Source organism: Haliaeetus albicilla, chromosome 17 (genome assembly GCF_947461875.1).
Source record: "Haliaeetus albicilla chromosome 17, bHalAlb1.1, whole genome shotgun sequence".
NCBI lineage: Eukaryota > Metazoa > Chordata > Aves > Accipitriformes > Accipitridae > Haliaeetus > Haliaeetus albicilla.
The window spans coordinates 26,971,746-26,984,997 of record NC_091499.1 but is presented as its reverse complement, the minus strand read 5'-3'; the positions used below and the strand labels follow the sequence as shown (position 1 = coordinate 26,984,997).

The following is a 13,252-nucleotide window of genomic DNA, read 5'->3' as shown; positions in this document are numbered from 1 at the left end:
AAAAAAAAAAAAAACCCACACCAAAAACCCCAGCATAGGATTTTTTTCCTCTGATGTTAAAATTTAACTTCTGGTTTCACTTGTATGGAGGACTTTTTAAGGCAGAATTCTGGCTGTTCTTTAATTTATGATATTGTACCATGTTATACTCTTTTTCAATTAGATGTGCCTCATACGCAATTCTAAGATATTTCTTTGTTTCCTGTGTTTTCTTTTCTTCCTGGTTAGCAACAACAATTAAATCTATGATGAGGTAATCTAACGTTTTCAAAGGGGTTTGTCATTCCAGCCAGAGGAAATGTTTTTTTGTTTTCCCAGAGGAGAGAACATTCTTACACTATAATGAAAGTCAGTGCTCACCAGATGACAACTCTGGTTTTAGCCCTGTGGTTCCATTTTTGCAGGCAGATCCTCATTTTTCTGTTTTCCCTAATAAGATTTGATAATGGACACAAGAGTCTGCAAAATCTGATTGATTTTGGGATTGAGTCTTCTAACATGAGCAACGCAGTTCTGGATGTATGACCTCTTTTAACGATCTCTTTTAAAAGAAAAAGACTTCTTCTCTAAAGCCATTAAAAAAAAATCATAAAACACACTTTGGATATCTGCATACCACAAGGTTGTGTAGAGAATGCAAATAACTACTTTAAATTAAGTGGGTATTTGGAAAACTTGGTTCATTAAATTCACAACTTCTTTTTCATTCAAAGTTTGTGTCTGTGTCCTCATTCACATCCAAAACCTCTACATTTGCATCAGTGGCACAAAGTAAGCAGAACCAAAAAACCTCATACCCAAACTGCTTTTCTAAGCAAGAGTGCTTCACTGAGTTAAGGTCACATTTGAGAGAAATCAGGAAATTTTTATTAGAAAACCAGTTACTGTAGGAAAACTGCTGATGGAACTACTGTATATGTAAATGTGGTTGCTTTTCTTACCTTTTCCAGTAATAGTCCTACTAGAATGAAAGATGCAGATTGTAGTTCCTGAGGGAGCGGATGACTTTTGGCACTGGGAATCACAACGTGCATCGGTATGGTGTTGTACAAAAGCATATCTCCTAGCAGCCTGTGCAGTGGTTGTGTGGTAGGGGAAGTTCCCAAGTTAGTTTGTTCTCTCTTATGATGACCAAAAATATTTATATGTATTTAAAAAACAATCAAGAACATCTAATGGAGTGAAAAAATAATGTTTTGCTCCCTGGCTTGGTATGTGTGTTGCCTGTGGAATGAACAAACAGTAAGAGGAAAGCCGAGTGTGCGCAGCAGCGAGGTGGGTTTCTTGTTTACGTGTTGCTGCTTACTCAAATGTTGTTCAATAAATTGCTGGCTTGGAGTAATGGTGATGGTTTGGAGTGACTTTTGTGTTTGTAAGGCACTTGAGCTTGGTAACTCAAAAGAACAAGGAAGGTGCTGCTTTACTGAGCATTGAGCTTATTTTAACTAACAATTCACAGCCTGCTAATATAAACAGAGATCTCAGTAGAAAATGTAGTAACTCTATCTTCTGTCTAATCTATTATATGACTATAGTAAGTATCTAATTTGCTTTAGTGCTAATTTTAATTATGAGTAGGACTGCAGAGTGTGAAGGAGTCTGTGTACTTATTCCACGGAGGAGTCCTCCTTACACAGGACCTTCACACAGTGTGAATCAGTATCATACAAGTTTGTTAGAGATCTTACATAAACCTTTTAAAAAATGTTAGTAATACTTTGAGTTTAAAAAGAAGGTTTCTCTCACATCCAAAATCTGTCTTCTGGGAAAAATTAGGTTGGAGAGAAATGCTTGGGAAAGTATTCAGGATCCTACCAAACTTTATAGCATTACACGCTGATCATGTGTTTCTGACTGGTTTCAATTATCATTTTCTTCCCTAAATTGCTGTGCTTCACTTAGAATAAGTTTCTTTGTTGTAGTGTAGCGTCCTGGTTTTGGCCGGGATAGAGTTGGTTGTTTTCCTAGTAGCTGGTACAGTGCTATGGTTTTGAGTTACGTATGAGAAGAATGTTGATGGCACTGATGTTTTCAGTTGTTGCTAAGTAGTGTTTAGTCTAAAGTCAAGGGGTTTTCAGCTTCTGCTGCCCAGCCAGCGAGAAAGCTGGAGGCGCACAACAAGTTGGGAGGGGACACAGCCAGGGCACCTGACCCAAACTGGCCAAAGGGACATTCCATGCCATGTGATGTCATGCCCAGTATATCCCACACCGGGATGCTTACTTGCTGGCTGGGGTTAAACCACGACATGTAGTATCTAGCTGAGTTAAATGTCAGTGCCCTTTTTAGTGGTTTGGTTGTTTTTTAAAGGTAGCCATGGTACTTTCCTCTGAATCCTCAATTTAAAAGAAGGGATTGATGACAGTGGCTTACTGATGAAGGGACAGCTGATATGTCAGGTAAATAACTCCACAGTCCCTCTTCCTTAAAAAGTGTGCAGTCTGGATACGATAGAACCGTGGAGCGAGTCATGGGGTTCTTGGGAGTGGTTTGTAGATGTTTAGACTTGTAGGTAAATATTTAAACCATGAGTACTAAATGTGGGCTGAAGGGTGGGTGCAGGCATGGGGCTGCAATGGCTTCTGCCAGGCCTGATCCTGATGGAATACTTGTTGTAAGTAAGCCTTCGTTACTGCTGGCTCAGCATCCATGAGGAGGAGGCCGGGAGAAGTCCTCGAGCCTCTAAAGATAACCACTGGGATGGCAAATTTTGCTGTAGATCTTTTCCTTTATTATACATAATGTCTCTCGTTTTTGTGCTCTTGTCATTTCTGCCTTTACTCTGTGCATCTCCGTAATGGCTGTCATACTTTCTGGTTGCCAAAAAATGACTTTACTGAGCAATAGTTGGGAGAGATTAGGGCTTAGCAAAAAGTTGAAATTCATGTCAGCAATAGAGATATTAAGTAGAAGCTTCTATTGTTTATTTACTTTTATTATCCGAAAAAATACCTTACCCTGTATGATATTTATTTCTTGTCCAATATTAGATGTTTCTGCAAAAGAAAAATACAGTGAAGACTGTGGATGGTGTGCAATAATTAACAACACCCACTTTTCCTATTATTATTTTTTAACTGCTAAAGCTGCAAATTGAGAAATAAAGTGGTTCCTTTATTAATCTTCACCCTTTTACCCTTTCCAAAAGAGCATAATTTTGCTGCGGGAAGTTGCTATTTATTGTGTTCGGTCATTCAGAGGGGTTGTTGTATTCTTGTCATTTTTGCCTATACTGTTCTACGTATAAGCTAGTGATTAGCAGTCAGTTGTTCAGCCATGTTAAATTACCCTGGAGGTAGAATTGGATAACGTCCATAGTTGGCTTTTTCGTAACTTTGGAAGGGGAAGGAAAATCACTAGCATGCATTAGTAATAACCTGTTGAAATTCTCTTGTAAACAAGAAGTGCACCTTCACCTCAAGACTTGTTCCAAAGTTGTATAATGGTTGCCTACTAGGAAAATTGTTTACTACATTGGAAGAGGTGCATTTTGGACAACGTTGGTTCCCATTTTGGTGTTCAGAGCACTGTCCTTATCAGGAGTGAATTACATTTTCCTTGCATATCCATATGTGGAACAATATTTCCTTACTGCTTCATATTGGATGTGTTTATTTTTTGATAACTGTTATTTTTTACATTTCCATGAAGTAGGCAATTCTATTTTGAAAGAAATTGGGCTGTTACTTTATAAAAGAAATACAATAGAATTGAAAAAATATGTGAGAGTTGGTAGAAATATTTGAAAGTAAAGCATTATCGCTGTACATCGAATCTTTAATTAAGATACTAAAATGTCACATTTTTGTCCAGAAGCAATTATTGTAACAGACCTCTTTCTGAGCTTGCATGTAATCTTTTTAATGATGAAGGATTAATACAGCCTGTAAGGTACAGCAGTTACTGAGCCTTGCTGCCACTGCTGTGGTTACATATCTACGTGCTTTTTGAAAGGGAGATCTCTTGTCGTTAAATACGCATCTAAAAAGAGTACATTTGGCACCTTTAACCACATTCCATAAAATAAAATATCTACCCCCTTTGCATATGGCAAAAGGCAGGGGTTTATGCTGCACAGCAGATGCTTCTATAGAAATTCGGGGTCCTTGTGTGCCCATCGCTTGAGGGGGGTCATAGTGACTGCTCTCCTGTTAATACTCCGGTGTTTCGGGGCAGAGATGCTAAAGTAAGCTGATGAGTTGATCGCACCGTACGTTGTGAAAGGCTGGGGAGGCCTCCCTTGTCCTGAAAGAGCAAAGCAGGGGTTTGGGTTCAACAGACCAAGGTGAAAAATGTGGCTGCGTAGGTAAGGAGGGGAAAGCTTGTGTGCTCCTGGTGGGATTACTGCCGCTTGCTCCTCTCAAGGAGGTCTACTAAGAGATAATTATGTTCTGCACCAGCTGTTTCTGAGTGTCCCTCAAAGGTTTTAACCCTTGGGGAGACTGAATTACGTGCTGGATGAAGATCACAAATCCGTAACTAATTCTCAGCAGAATCCACACAATTGGTAAACCGGGAAGTCAGAAATAACATGGATTATGAAGGGATTTCCAAGCAAATTGTTTTCCCTGCTGCCTTGCTTCGAGTTTCTCCTAGTGCTCCCATGCAATCCACTCGAAAAAGTTTTCTGACTCCAGCCATAATTTGGCTTCAAATTGCTTAACCTCCCTCAAAATATCTTGTACTGTAATGCTAAATCTTGGACTGCTGTCACAGAAATCTTGAGATCCGTGTCATATGAAGAGACTGTGGGGTAGACTGGAGCTTCCTTATGGTAACGTGATTATCCCAGAGTTTTATATTCTCTCCTGGTCACATATTTTTTTAGTAAGAAAAACCTTTCCTCAAGGTGGCTTTTAGAAAGTGGGATTTTATAAATTGTATTTTATTTGTGTGGAAAGAAATTTCATCATTACCTCGTTTTGACCAGCAAATGTCTTTATGTATCCAAATAAACATATATGCATTTTTCTTTTTCCTTCTCCAAAATTTGCTGTGCTGTACTTGGCTACACCATGAGATGCATCAGATGTACAAGTTGATTTCTAATACATAAATAAATAAAAATTCATCATAAATATGTCTGAGGGGAAAAAAAATGCATTGAAGGGAGCCGTTATTAGAAAGAGAGAACGATGAAGGTGACTTTGCTATTTTGGCTACTACACCTGGGATAATCCCTTTCAGTGTTGCGCAGGATCCCAGTGTAATTCCAAGCAAATAGGCCTTGAACATCCACATATTGAAATTACTAAATAGGTTTCTATATTTAAGTTGGAACAGTATTGCTTCTAATTAAAAACTCTCTTACTAGAGCACTCGCTGCTCAAAAAGTCAGGTTAATGTAACCTGAGCCGAGCTGGCACTTGAAGGAGAGCAAAATCTTCTTTGTTCTGGCTTTGTAACTGTTACTTTGGACATAAAAGTTCCTGGTGTTATATTTTTGTCATTCTTGTGGGCACATGTTAAGCATCTGGGGTCTTTCTGCTTCTTGTTTTTAAGATGAAAGCTGAAACTCTTTAGATGCTAAAGATTAGTTAAGTCTCAGTTATCTGTAGGGGTATATTCCAATTTTTGGATTAATCATGGCATCGATACCATCTGGGTATAAGCCACCTGAGTCCATAAAGACTGTGGTGCTGGGAAAAAAAAATAAAATATATATTTTTTAATTTTTTTTTGTTGGGGGGTGTGTATGTGTTTTTGCCGCAGATCTCCTGTGCTGCATATTTTTGCAGTACAGCAGGTACATGGCAATCCAGCCCGGGTTCCCACGGCCCACTGAGCCACCGCTAATAAACCTCCCACGGAGCAAAGGCGACGTTTCTGCAGCAGCATCTGCGCCGCTCCGGGAGGAGGTGTCTGTCGCTCGGCGCAGGGAGCTGCCGGGGAGCCAGCCTGGATCCAGCAGCCCTTCTCCTCCCTCCCTGAACCCGGAGCACCCGGCGAGCAGCTCTGTGCAAACCGGAGCGGGTCTGGCTCCGCTGACGTCTCGGGCTTGATGCCGGTCGTGCCAGACGCAGGTCGTCTGGGCATCGTCGCTGTGTGATTTGAGTTCTCCCGTCACTGTGCGTCATGGAAAATGGGATGTGCTACTTCATTCCTTCGGTGTCACTCTAAAAAAGCAGGGACGCTTCGTAGTGCTGAGATGACTTGCACTATACGCTCCGTAATGGTATTCTCTAAATGAATTTAGTGCGTTTTCCAACACTTCGTTTCTTCTTAACTTCCAGGTTTTCCGAAAAAAGGCAGTGGAGCTTGGAGAGAAATTGCTACCTGCTTTCAACACTCCCACTGGGATACCTTGGGCATTGCTCAATATCAAGAGGTAAAACAACTGCTTTTTGGTGACTAGAGCATATAAAAAAGTTACGTTGAAACCATCTTCACCACAGAACTATTACAATTGCTGCACAGTTTTTCCAGCTAGGTAAAAGTTGACATAAGATCCTTGGTTCTACAGTTTAAATTGGGAAATTTAAGTAGATATACATTGTACGCACAAGAATGCATATAGAAATACATTTATTCATCTCAGAACCGGCTGCTTTTTTGTCAGTTAGTATACTGCTCATCACTTTTCCTGAAATCCTTCATTGCTTTTAGTGTTGTTATAGGTAGGGTAGGAGCAAAAGGGCACGTGATGCTCTGAAAGGATAAGGCTTCCAGCCACTTTGTGCTCTTATTTTTACCCGCTCTCAAATGTAGTATCAGCGTGTCCTTCGTATCAGGACACAAGAGCAATACCTGCTGCAAGAGAGTCGCTGTTCTGCGCCCTCTCCCCAGGCGTGGTTTTGCTTTGGCCGGTTGTGGTTTGAAGGCAGCTGCGCGTTTGCTGTAGGAGACGCGTGCTCTCCTCGAGTCCCGCTGGCCTCCAGTATCGGACTCCAGACAGATGTCAGCAATTCCTTCGTCTGCTAGCAGCGATACTGTGCTGGTAAAGAAGATGGGTTTCTTTGCACTGCCTAGGGAAGAATATTGAAAGTTATACCTGTGGGCTATATTTGTGTATTCGTAAGGACACATCAGCTTTCTTCATGCTGCGCATAAACCCCAGCACCACCCGTCACAAGGAAGTGAGTCAAGAAGAATTTCACACGTACGTGTATTGGTGTTGTGTTGTGGTTTTTTGCATGATTCCCTCCTCGACGGTCAGCATCTTCCACTGTTCGCTGCTTGATCCGTATTTATGGGGACACCTTTTCCCCACGGTGGGACGCGCATTGGCATGGTTGCTTGGTTGGCTGTGGTTGCTTCAGGCTTCCCAGTACACTGCTCAGAGCCAGTCCTACAGAAACATCTGGTATGTCAGTTCAGACAGGCTTATCTTCCACTTTCCTTTCAAACAGAAGCGAGGCAGGAGGCAAAAAACGCGTCCGTGTGCGGGAGCAGGCGGGAGGTAGTGCCTCCTGAACTTTCTTATCATTGAAGGGGCTGACTAACTGCTGCCTGGGGATGAGCTTTGGACTTTGGCTGGTTACTTACACGCACGCTAATCATTTCTTCTCAACAGACTTTAATGAGTTCTGCATGCGTTCAGTAGCACAACAAGTTGAGGTTTGTCAGTTATTTGTTTTTAAGCTGTTACAAAAACTTCTGAGTACAAAACCCTAGCGTACGTTTGTAATTGCAACACAACAGTACCTTATTCTACATACCATATGTAAACATATTTAAGGTATTTAGGCTAAAAATTTGTCTTATATTTAGGCCTTATCTAAATCCCTGCTTATCAACTAAATATATCAATGTTTTTTGCAAATAGTTCAAATTCTGTGGTAGGTCTTTATGGTTCCGTTCCCAGCTTCTCACAACAACTGCTGTGGTGCACTACAAATGTCAGCCACAAACACTAAAGGGGGTAATGCAGAAGGGATTAATTTCTTATCTGGCACCAAAGTGGAAGATCTCCTCTGCCGAGATAACTTCCTTTGCTATGGCAGAAAAACTCACATTAAATGCTGCGTTCTTGGTTATTCATTCTGAATCCTTGCACATCTGTCTAGGTTTGACCTTCAATAGATGACTCTTCCATAATACTGTGCGTAAACAAATACGCTGTCATCCAGGCTTAGGAAATGCTAAGCCACTGAAGCCTGCATATATTACAGATCTAATACGCCTCATTTCTGATTAGTATTTTATTTGATTTTATTTTGATTTATGCTTCAAATTGGAGAACACTCCCAATAGATTGTGGGTGTCAGTGGTTATTTTTAAATGTCTATTTTTGGATCAACAGATGAGCTGGATATTTGTTTCACTATGCAAGTGTTCTTCACAGAATAGTTTGTTTTCTCTGCTCATCCTGTATCATCATAGCCAGACTTGCTCTCTCCTTGCATGCCTCTGTGTGTAAACATATATATGTGCTTTTGTCCGAGTGTGTCCTTACATACCGAAGGCATCCACCTGAAGTCTTGTACTCTTGCTCTTCTCCGTTGTTTTTCTTCATCCTGCTGCTTTCCTCACGACTTAATGACCATGGGACACTTACTGTCTTATTTATGGAACCTTAATTATCAAATACATTTAAAAGTTCACTGTACTATTCTTCAGCTAAAATTATTAGCCAATTCTTGAGTGTGTTTGTAAAATTTCCTTTTGTCTCTGAAGTACATTTTAAATAATTAGATTAGTAGTTTGTACTGGGATCTCCTTTTCTTTCCTTCTAAATGTTTCAGTCGCATTTCCATATTTCTGATGTTCTTGATATTGCTCTGTATCTTCAGTTCATCTTCAGCATGTTTTTCACTTCTGCTCATACTGCCAAATTTGAAGTTCCTTTTACGGCTCACTTGCTTATTTGAGTAACCAGTGTTGTATAACACTTGTTGACTATTCTGGCTGAAAACGCTGGCACAAAGAGAGGCTGCAGAGGGAGAATGGGTATGAAGCGGTGGTTGCTTGACAGATAGGCTTGAGTCTTCTTTTGGAGATAAGGAGCACAAGCTGGCAAAGCTGCTTTTATTTATTTATTTATTTACTTATTTTCATCCCACACCCAAATCCTTTGTTGAGATATTTAGTCTTCAGTACTTCTAAAACACCAACTATAACAGCTTCTTAAAATACCACCAGTTCATGATCCTTTATTTTTCCTCTCACTGAGCTGTGACGATCTGGCTGCTTCATGCTAAAATTTTAATTTTCCTTTCTCTCTAAAAATGTCAAGTGATTTATGACTGAGCCATCGGATTCCTTGTGTATTTCTGTAATATGCCTCTCAGAATTATAGAAATAAGAAAAACCCTGAAATTATAACTCTCTCAGTGAGTTAATTAATCTTAACAAATATCCAGCTTGCATCATGTTTGCAAGATCAAGTAACCTTTTATTGTTTCTATTTATTTTTACCCCTGTAACTATTGAAAAGGAAGCTGTATAGGGCTTGTGTTTATGGGATGACACCCAGCTGTGAACCCAGATTGTTGTTAGTCTATTGGATCAGTCAGGAGTATAAGATCCTGTACAATATTATTTCATTTTTTGATGGAAATTGTCTCTTTATGTCACTTTTTCCCCCTTGAAAAGCAGACCTGTATTTTTTTTTTTTAGTCAGTATTAGTTCCAGTAAGACCACATTACTACTTTCTAGTAAGCAACCCAGAAGCATCCTTATATGAAAGAAAATATTTTCCATAAAATGTTTGCTCTCTGTACATTGACCAGTTGAATAGTTGTTTTAAGGTTATTTATTATCCTTTATTTGCTATGATGTAGCAATACTGTTAGGTATTAAGGTGCCTGGCTTTTTAGGAAGAATTAATGTAACATATAACCTTTAAGTGCATCTGAAACTTTGAAAAATAGTTATGTCTTACCTTAAGGAAAAAGTTTTTGACTGGGGTAAATAATAATTTTATTTCTGCAAACAGAACAAACCGGAAATGGGTTTTTTGGATGTCCAGCCTGTTTGCAAGTGTTGTTGTAGCTAAAGGGGATACTGTGCCTGTTCCGCTGGCTCAGTGACAAAAGTAAATTATGTACGCATTTATGGTTATAGGGACCATGGGAAGTTCTGTATAGAAGGAAAAGTTGTGAGGTATGGGTGGAGTGTGTCAGAGCAGGGAAGCTTAACAGAAGTCAAAAAGGAGGAGTTTGAAGTAAATCTGACTAATTTGTATTAAAATCAAACTACAGGGAGTGGTATGGTTTACTCAGAAATGTAAAATGTTTACTGTGCCTGATATCAGCTCAGAATTCTTTGCCTTTCACATTTTAACATTGATTGGACATTAACAGTGGACCTGAGTTGAATTCAATATTACATATTTTATGAAGTGAGATAGCAGAGGCCTTTTAAATTGTTTAAATAAAGTAGTTACTCATTTGTAGGTAACTGAGGATGGAACTGACAAAACTGCAGTATGTAGGACATTAGCATGATTTTAAAGCAAGGTCCTCTCTTGACTTTTTTTTTAAATTAAAATTATTACTATTTTTTAAGTCACTGCATTTTGTACAACATATTTAAGTTATGCCAAAGGCCTTTCCAGGCCTCAAAGCATTCAATGTTTGAACAAAAGTTTCTTGGAGCTACTGAGCCCTCAGAGCCACAGTATGGATTCAGAACAAGATACACCCACAGCACAGCTTCAAAACCAATCTTTTCTCTCACATTACTTGGAAAAAAAAGAAAATAATGAGGAAAAATATACGCGTAGGTTTTTTATTTTGAATGCTTTAATTTTTACCCCCAGCTAAGATTCCTGTTCCAGGACAGTAGTGCCAAGCAGGATGGCTTGCCCAACAGAGCCTGGCTGCTTTGGAGAGGGATGTGAATGCTAAAATGCCACGGTGTCTGCCAGGGTGACACAGGCACAGGTGCTCTTCTCTTCTGGGGCACATGCTCTGGTATTTCAGAGTACTGGCAGTATTTTAGGTTGCAGGCATTTAAAGGAGCTTATCTCTCAGCACCTTCTGCCTAGGAGGAAACGTGGCTGATTATCCAACTGCCAAGGTATGAAATGTTCCTCTTTAGCCAACAAAATTTGCTTGAAATTATTTTAAAGTTTAAAAGTAGTTCCCAAATTCCAAACATGTTTCAGGTCTCACGGGCCTAAATCACTTGAGGAATAGATGGCCTTCAAAATGTCTTCAGTGTGCTACCTCATGAGAAAAACTCTAGTATTCCTAAGAAAAGATTTTAGTATATAACAGAACGGTTCTCTCTGAGTTCTGGGACTGCTTCCAAAACATCATAATCAAAGCATTTAAGAGTGTATTCCTTTACAGTTTGTAAAGGAATCTTAATGCATTGAGAAAGTTTGAAAATATAAGGAAGAAGGGATCCAAACACATAAATTCAGTAATTGGATAGTTTAATTCCCCCACTTACACTATCAGAAATGCCTGTAATGTGATTGTTGCATTATTTTGCAAAATCTTCCTAGGCATCAAATTGTTTGTGTGATATTATATTCTTTAACAGAATTAGTTGTTCATGCTTTTACTTGTCCTAGTGACTCAACAAGCACTTTGTTGCAGAGAGTCAATCAGGAAGGCTAATTTAAATTTTCTGGTTTGCACTATTAACTCTAGTGTCTAAACTAAATTAAAAAAAAAAAAGACTACGGAGTTAAATAAAGCTTGTTCTTAAATTTGACTGTCTCTGGCAAAAATAAATCTGTTTTTTAAAGGGGTTTTAAAGAGGAAAAACCTGCATTGTCTGCACAGTTTGTCATGCAGAAGTTGTGTTTAGATGGAATCTTCAATTTTATCCCTTCTGTCTAACATGGGCATAGTTTTAGAGGAAGAAATCAAAACTACCTAAGGAAAAAGCGCTAAAAGTAGTTTAGTTTGCACACTTAAAGGCTTTGTGCATGTGGTTTTGGCAAATGCTCCACTGATGTAATAAAGTGGTAATAATAACAAAAAGGATTTGAATATTGAGTTAAACACAGAGATTTCCCCTGTAGCAAAACAGACCAATTGAAACCAGACTTTTTCCTTCAGGCGTTTGGATCACAGTGTGGATTTATTTGTATTAGCACTGGATGCAAAGAGATAAATCCTAGCTGAACTTTACTTACATAAAAATTATTTGTCTGGTGTTAAACATACGTTTTGGCATAGAATGATTTGCATTGTAGAGATACTGATCTCTTTCCATTGACTGAAGAAGACCTTAGGCAAGTAATTGAAAGAACTAACTTTTTGAGTTGAGGAAATGAATTCCATCCTAATTTATATGTAACTAGTGACAAGGACAATTTCAGCAAAGGGCACATTTTTTTCAGCACTGCCATTTCATGTGCTGGTTAACCCACTGGTTCGTTGCATGATTCATAAAGAAGTTTACATTTCTGGAGTCAGTATTGGATGCAAAATAAACATGTAAATAGTTTTCTGTTTGGGGCATTTTGATAGCACCATGTTATATGTTGTCTGATTAGCAAGTTCATTGTTTTAGAACGTGTTAGAACACCACAGTAGGCAAATTGCTTGCCATGCCTTTGCCTCATCTGAAATGAGTAGCCAGTTCCGCATTGCATGACTAGTGCTTTATATTCAATAAGAATCAAATGAACTATTATAATATTATATTTCATTAAAAAAACCAAACAGCTTTCCTTTTTTCCTTTGAGTTTCCATAAATAATTCTTCCATGGTCACACATAAAGATAAAAAAGTTTGTCTGAGAGTGTTATTAAAATTTAGATTTTCTGATTGTAGCTATCAGTACATGTCAGTGCGGTTTTCAAAGTAGATTCTTTTGACCTGTGGTGGTGGTGTCTGATTTGCCATTGAGCAATGCAAAAAATAGCATAAAAATATCAGAAAAATTCCATGAGGTAGCTCAAGGAACTTATCTGTTTGGCAGGGAGGGGGAGAACCAAGAAAAATACTATTTTGATTATAGCCCATAATGTTAAGCTGTATTATTCAAATAGCAGCTTCAAGTCAATATTATAACACTGAATTTGTTTGGGAGGCTGCCCTCTGGCAATAACACAGGAAGGATTTGGGATCCATTATTGCTACTGTAAAATATCTTTCTGAGTTCAAGTGCTTTCTTTATAGCCAAAGGAAAGAGATTCTAGTCCCAAATTCTAAGAGTAAACACTCTTTCCCCACAGTTTATTAGTGCAGTGCAAAATGAGTATAAATACTTACAAGTTCATAATTATCACACTACTTATCTGTTTAAAACCCTATATGAGTATTAGTAATGTGATTCCTCAGCATAAAATGTATGATTCCAAACAGTTTCTAGATCTCTGTAGTGCTAACAATAGGTAATGTTCTT

General features: G+C 38.8%; 1 protein-coding gene across 2 annotated transcripts in view; it reads left to right on the top strand.

Moving 5' to 3' along the window:
- The window catches only part of MAN1A1 (mannosidase alpha class 1A member 1), a 149,743-nt gene that overhangs the window by 78,986 nt on the left and 57,505 nt on the right, over positions 1 to 13,252 (top strand). For both annotated transcript variants that reach the window (XM_069805137.1, XM_069805138.1), the window contains exon 5: positions 6,234 to 6,328. In XM_069805137.1, coding sequence (XP_069661238.1) covers positions 6,234 to 6,328 — 95 coding nt within the window. The remainder of the gene's footprint in view (positions 1 to 6,233; positions 6,329 to 13,252) is intronic.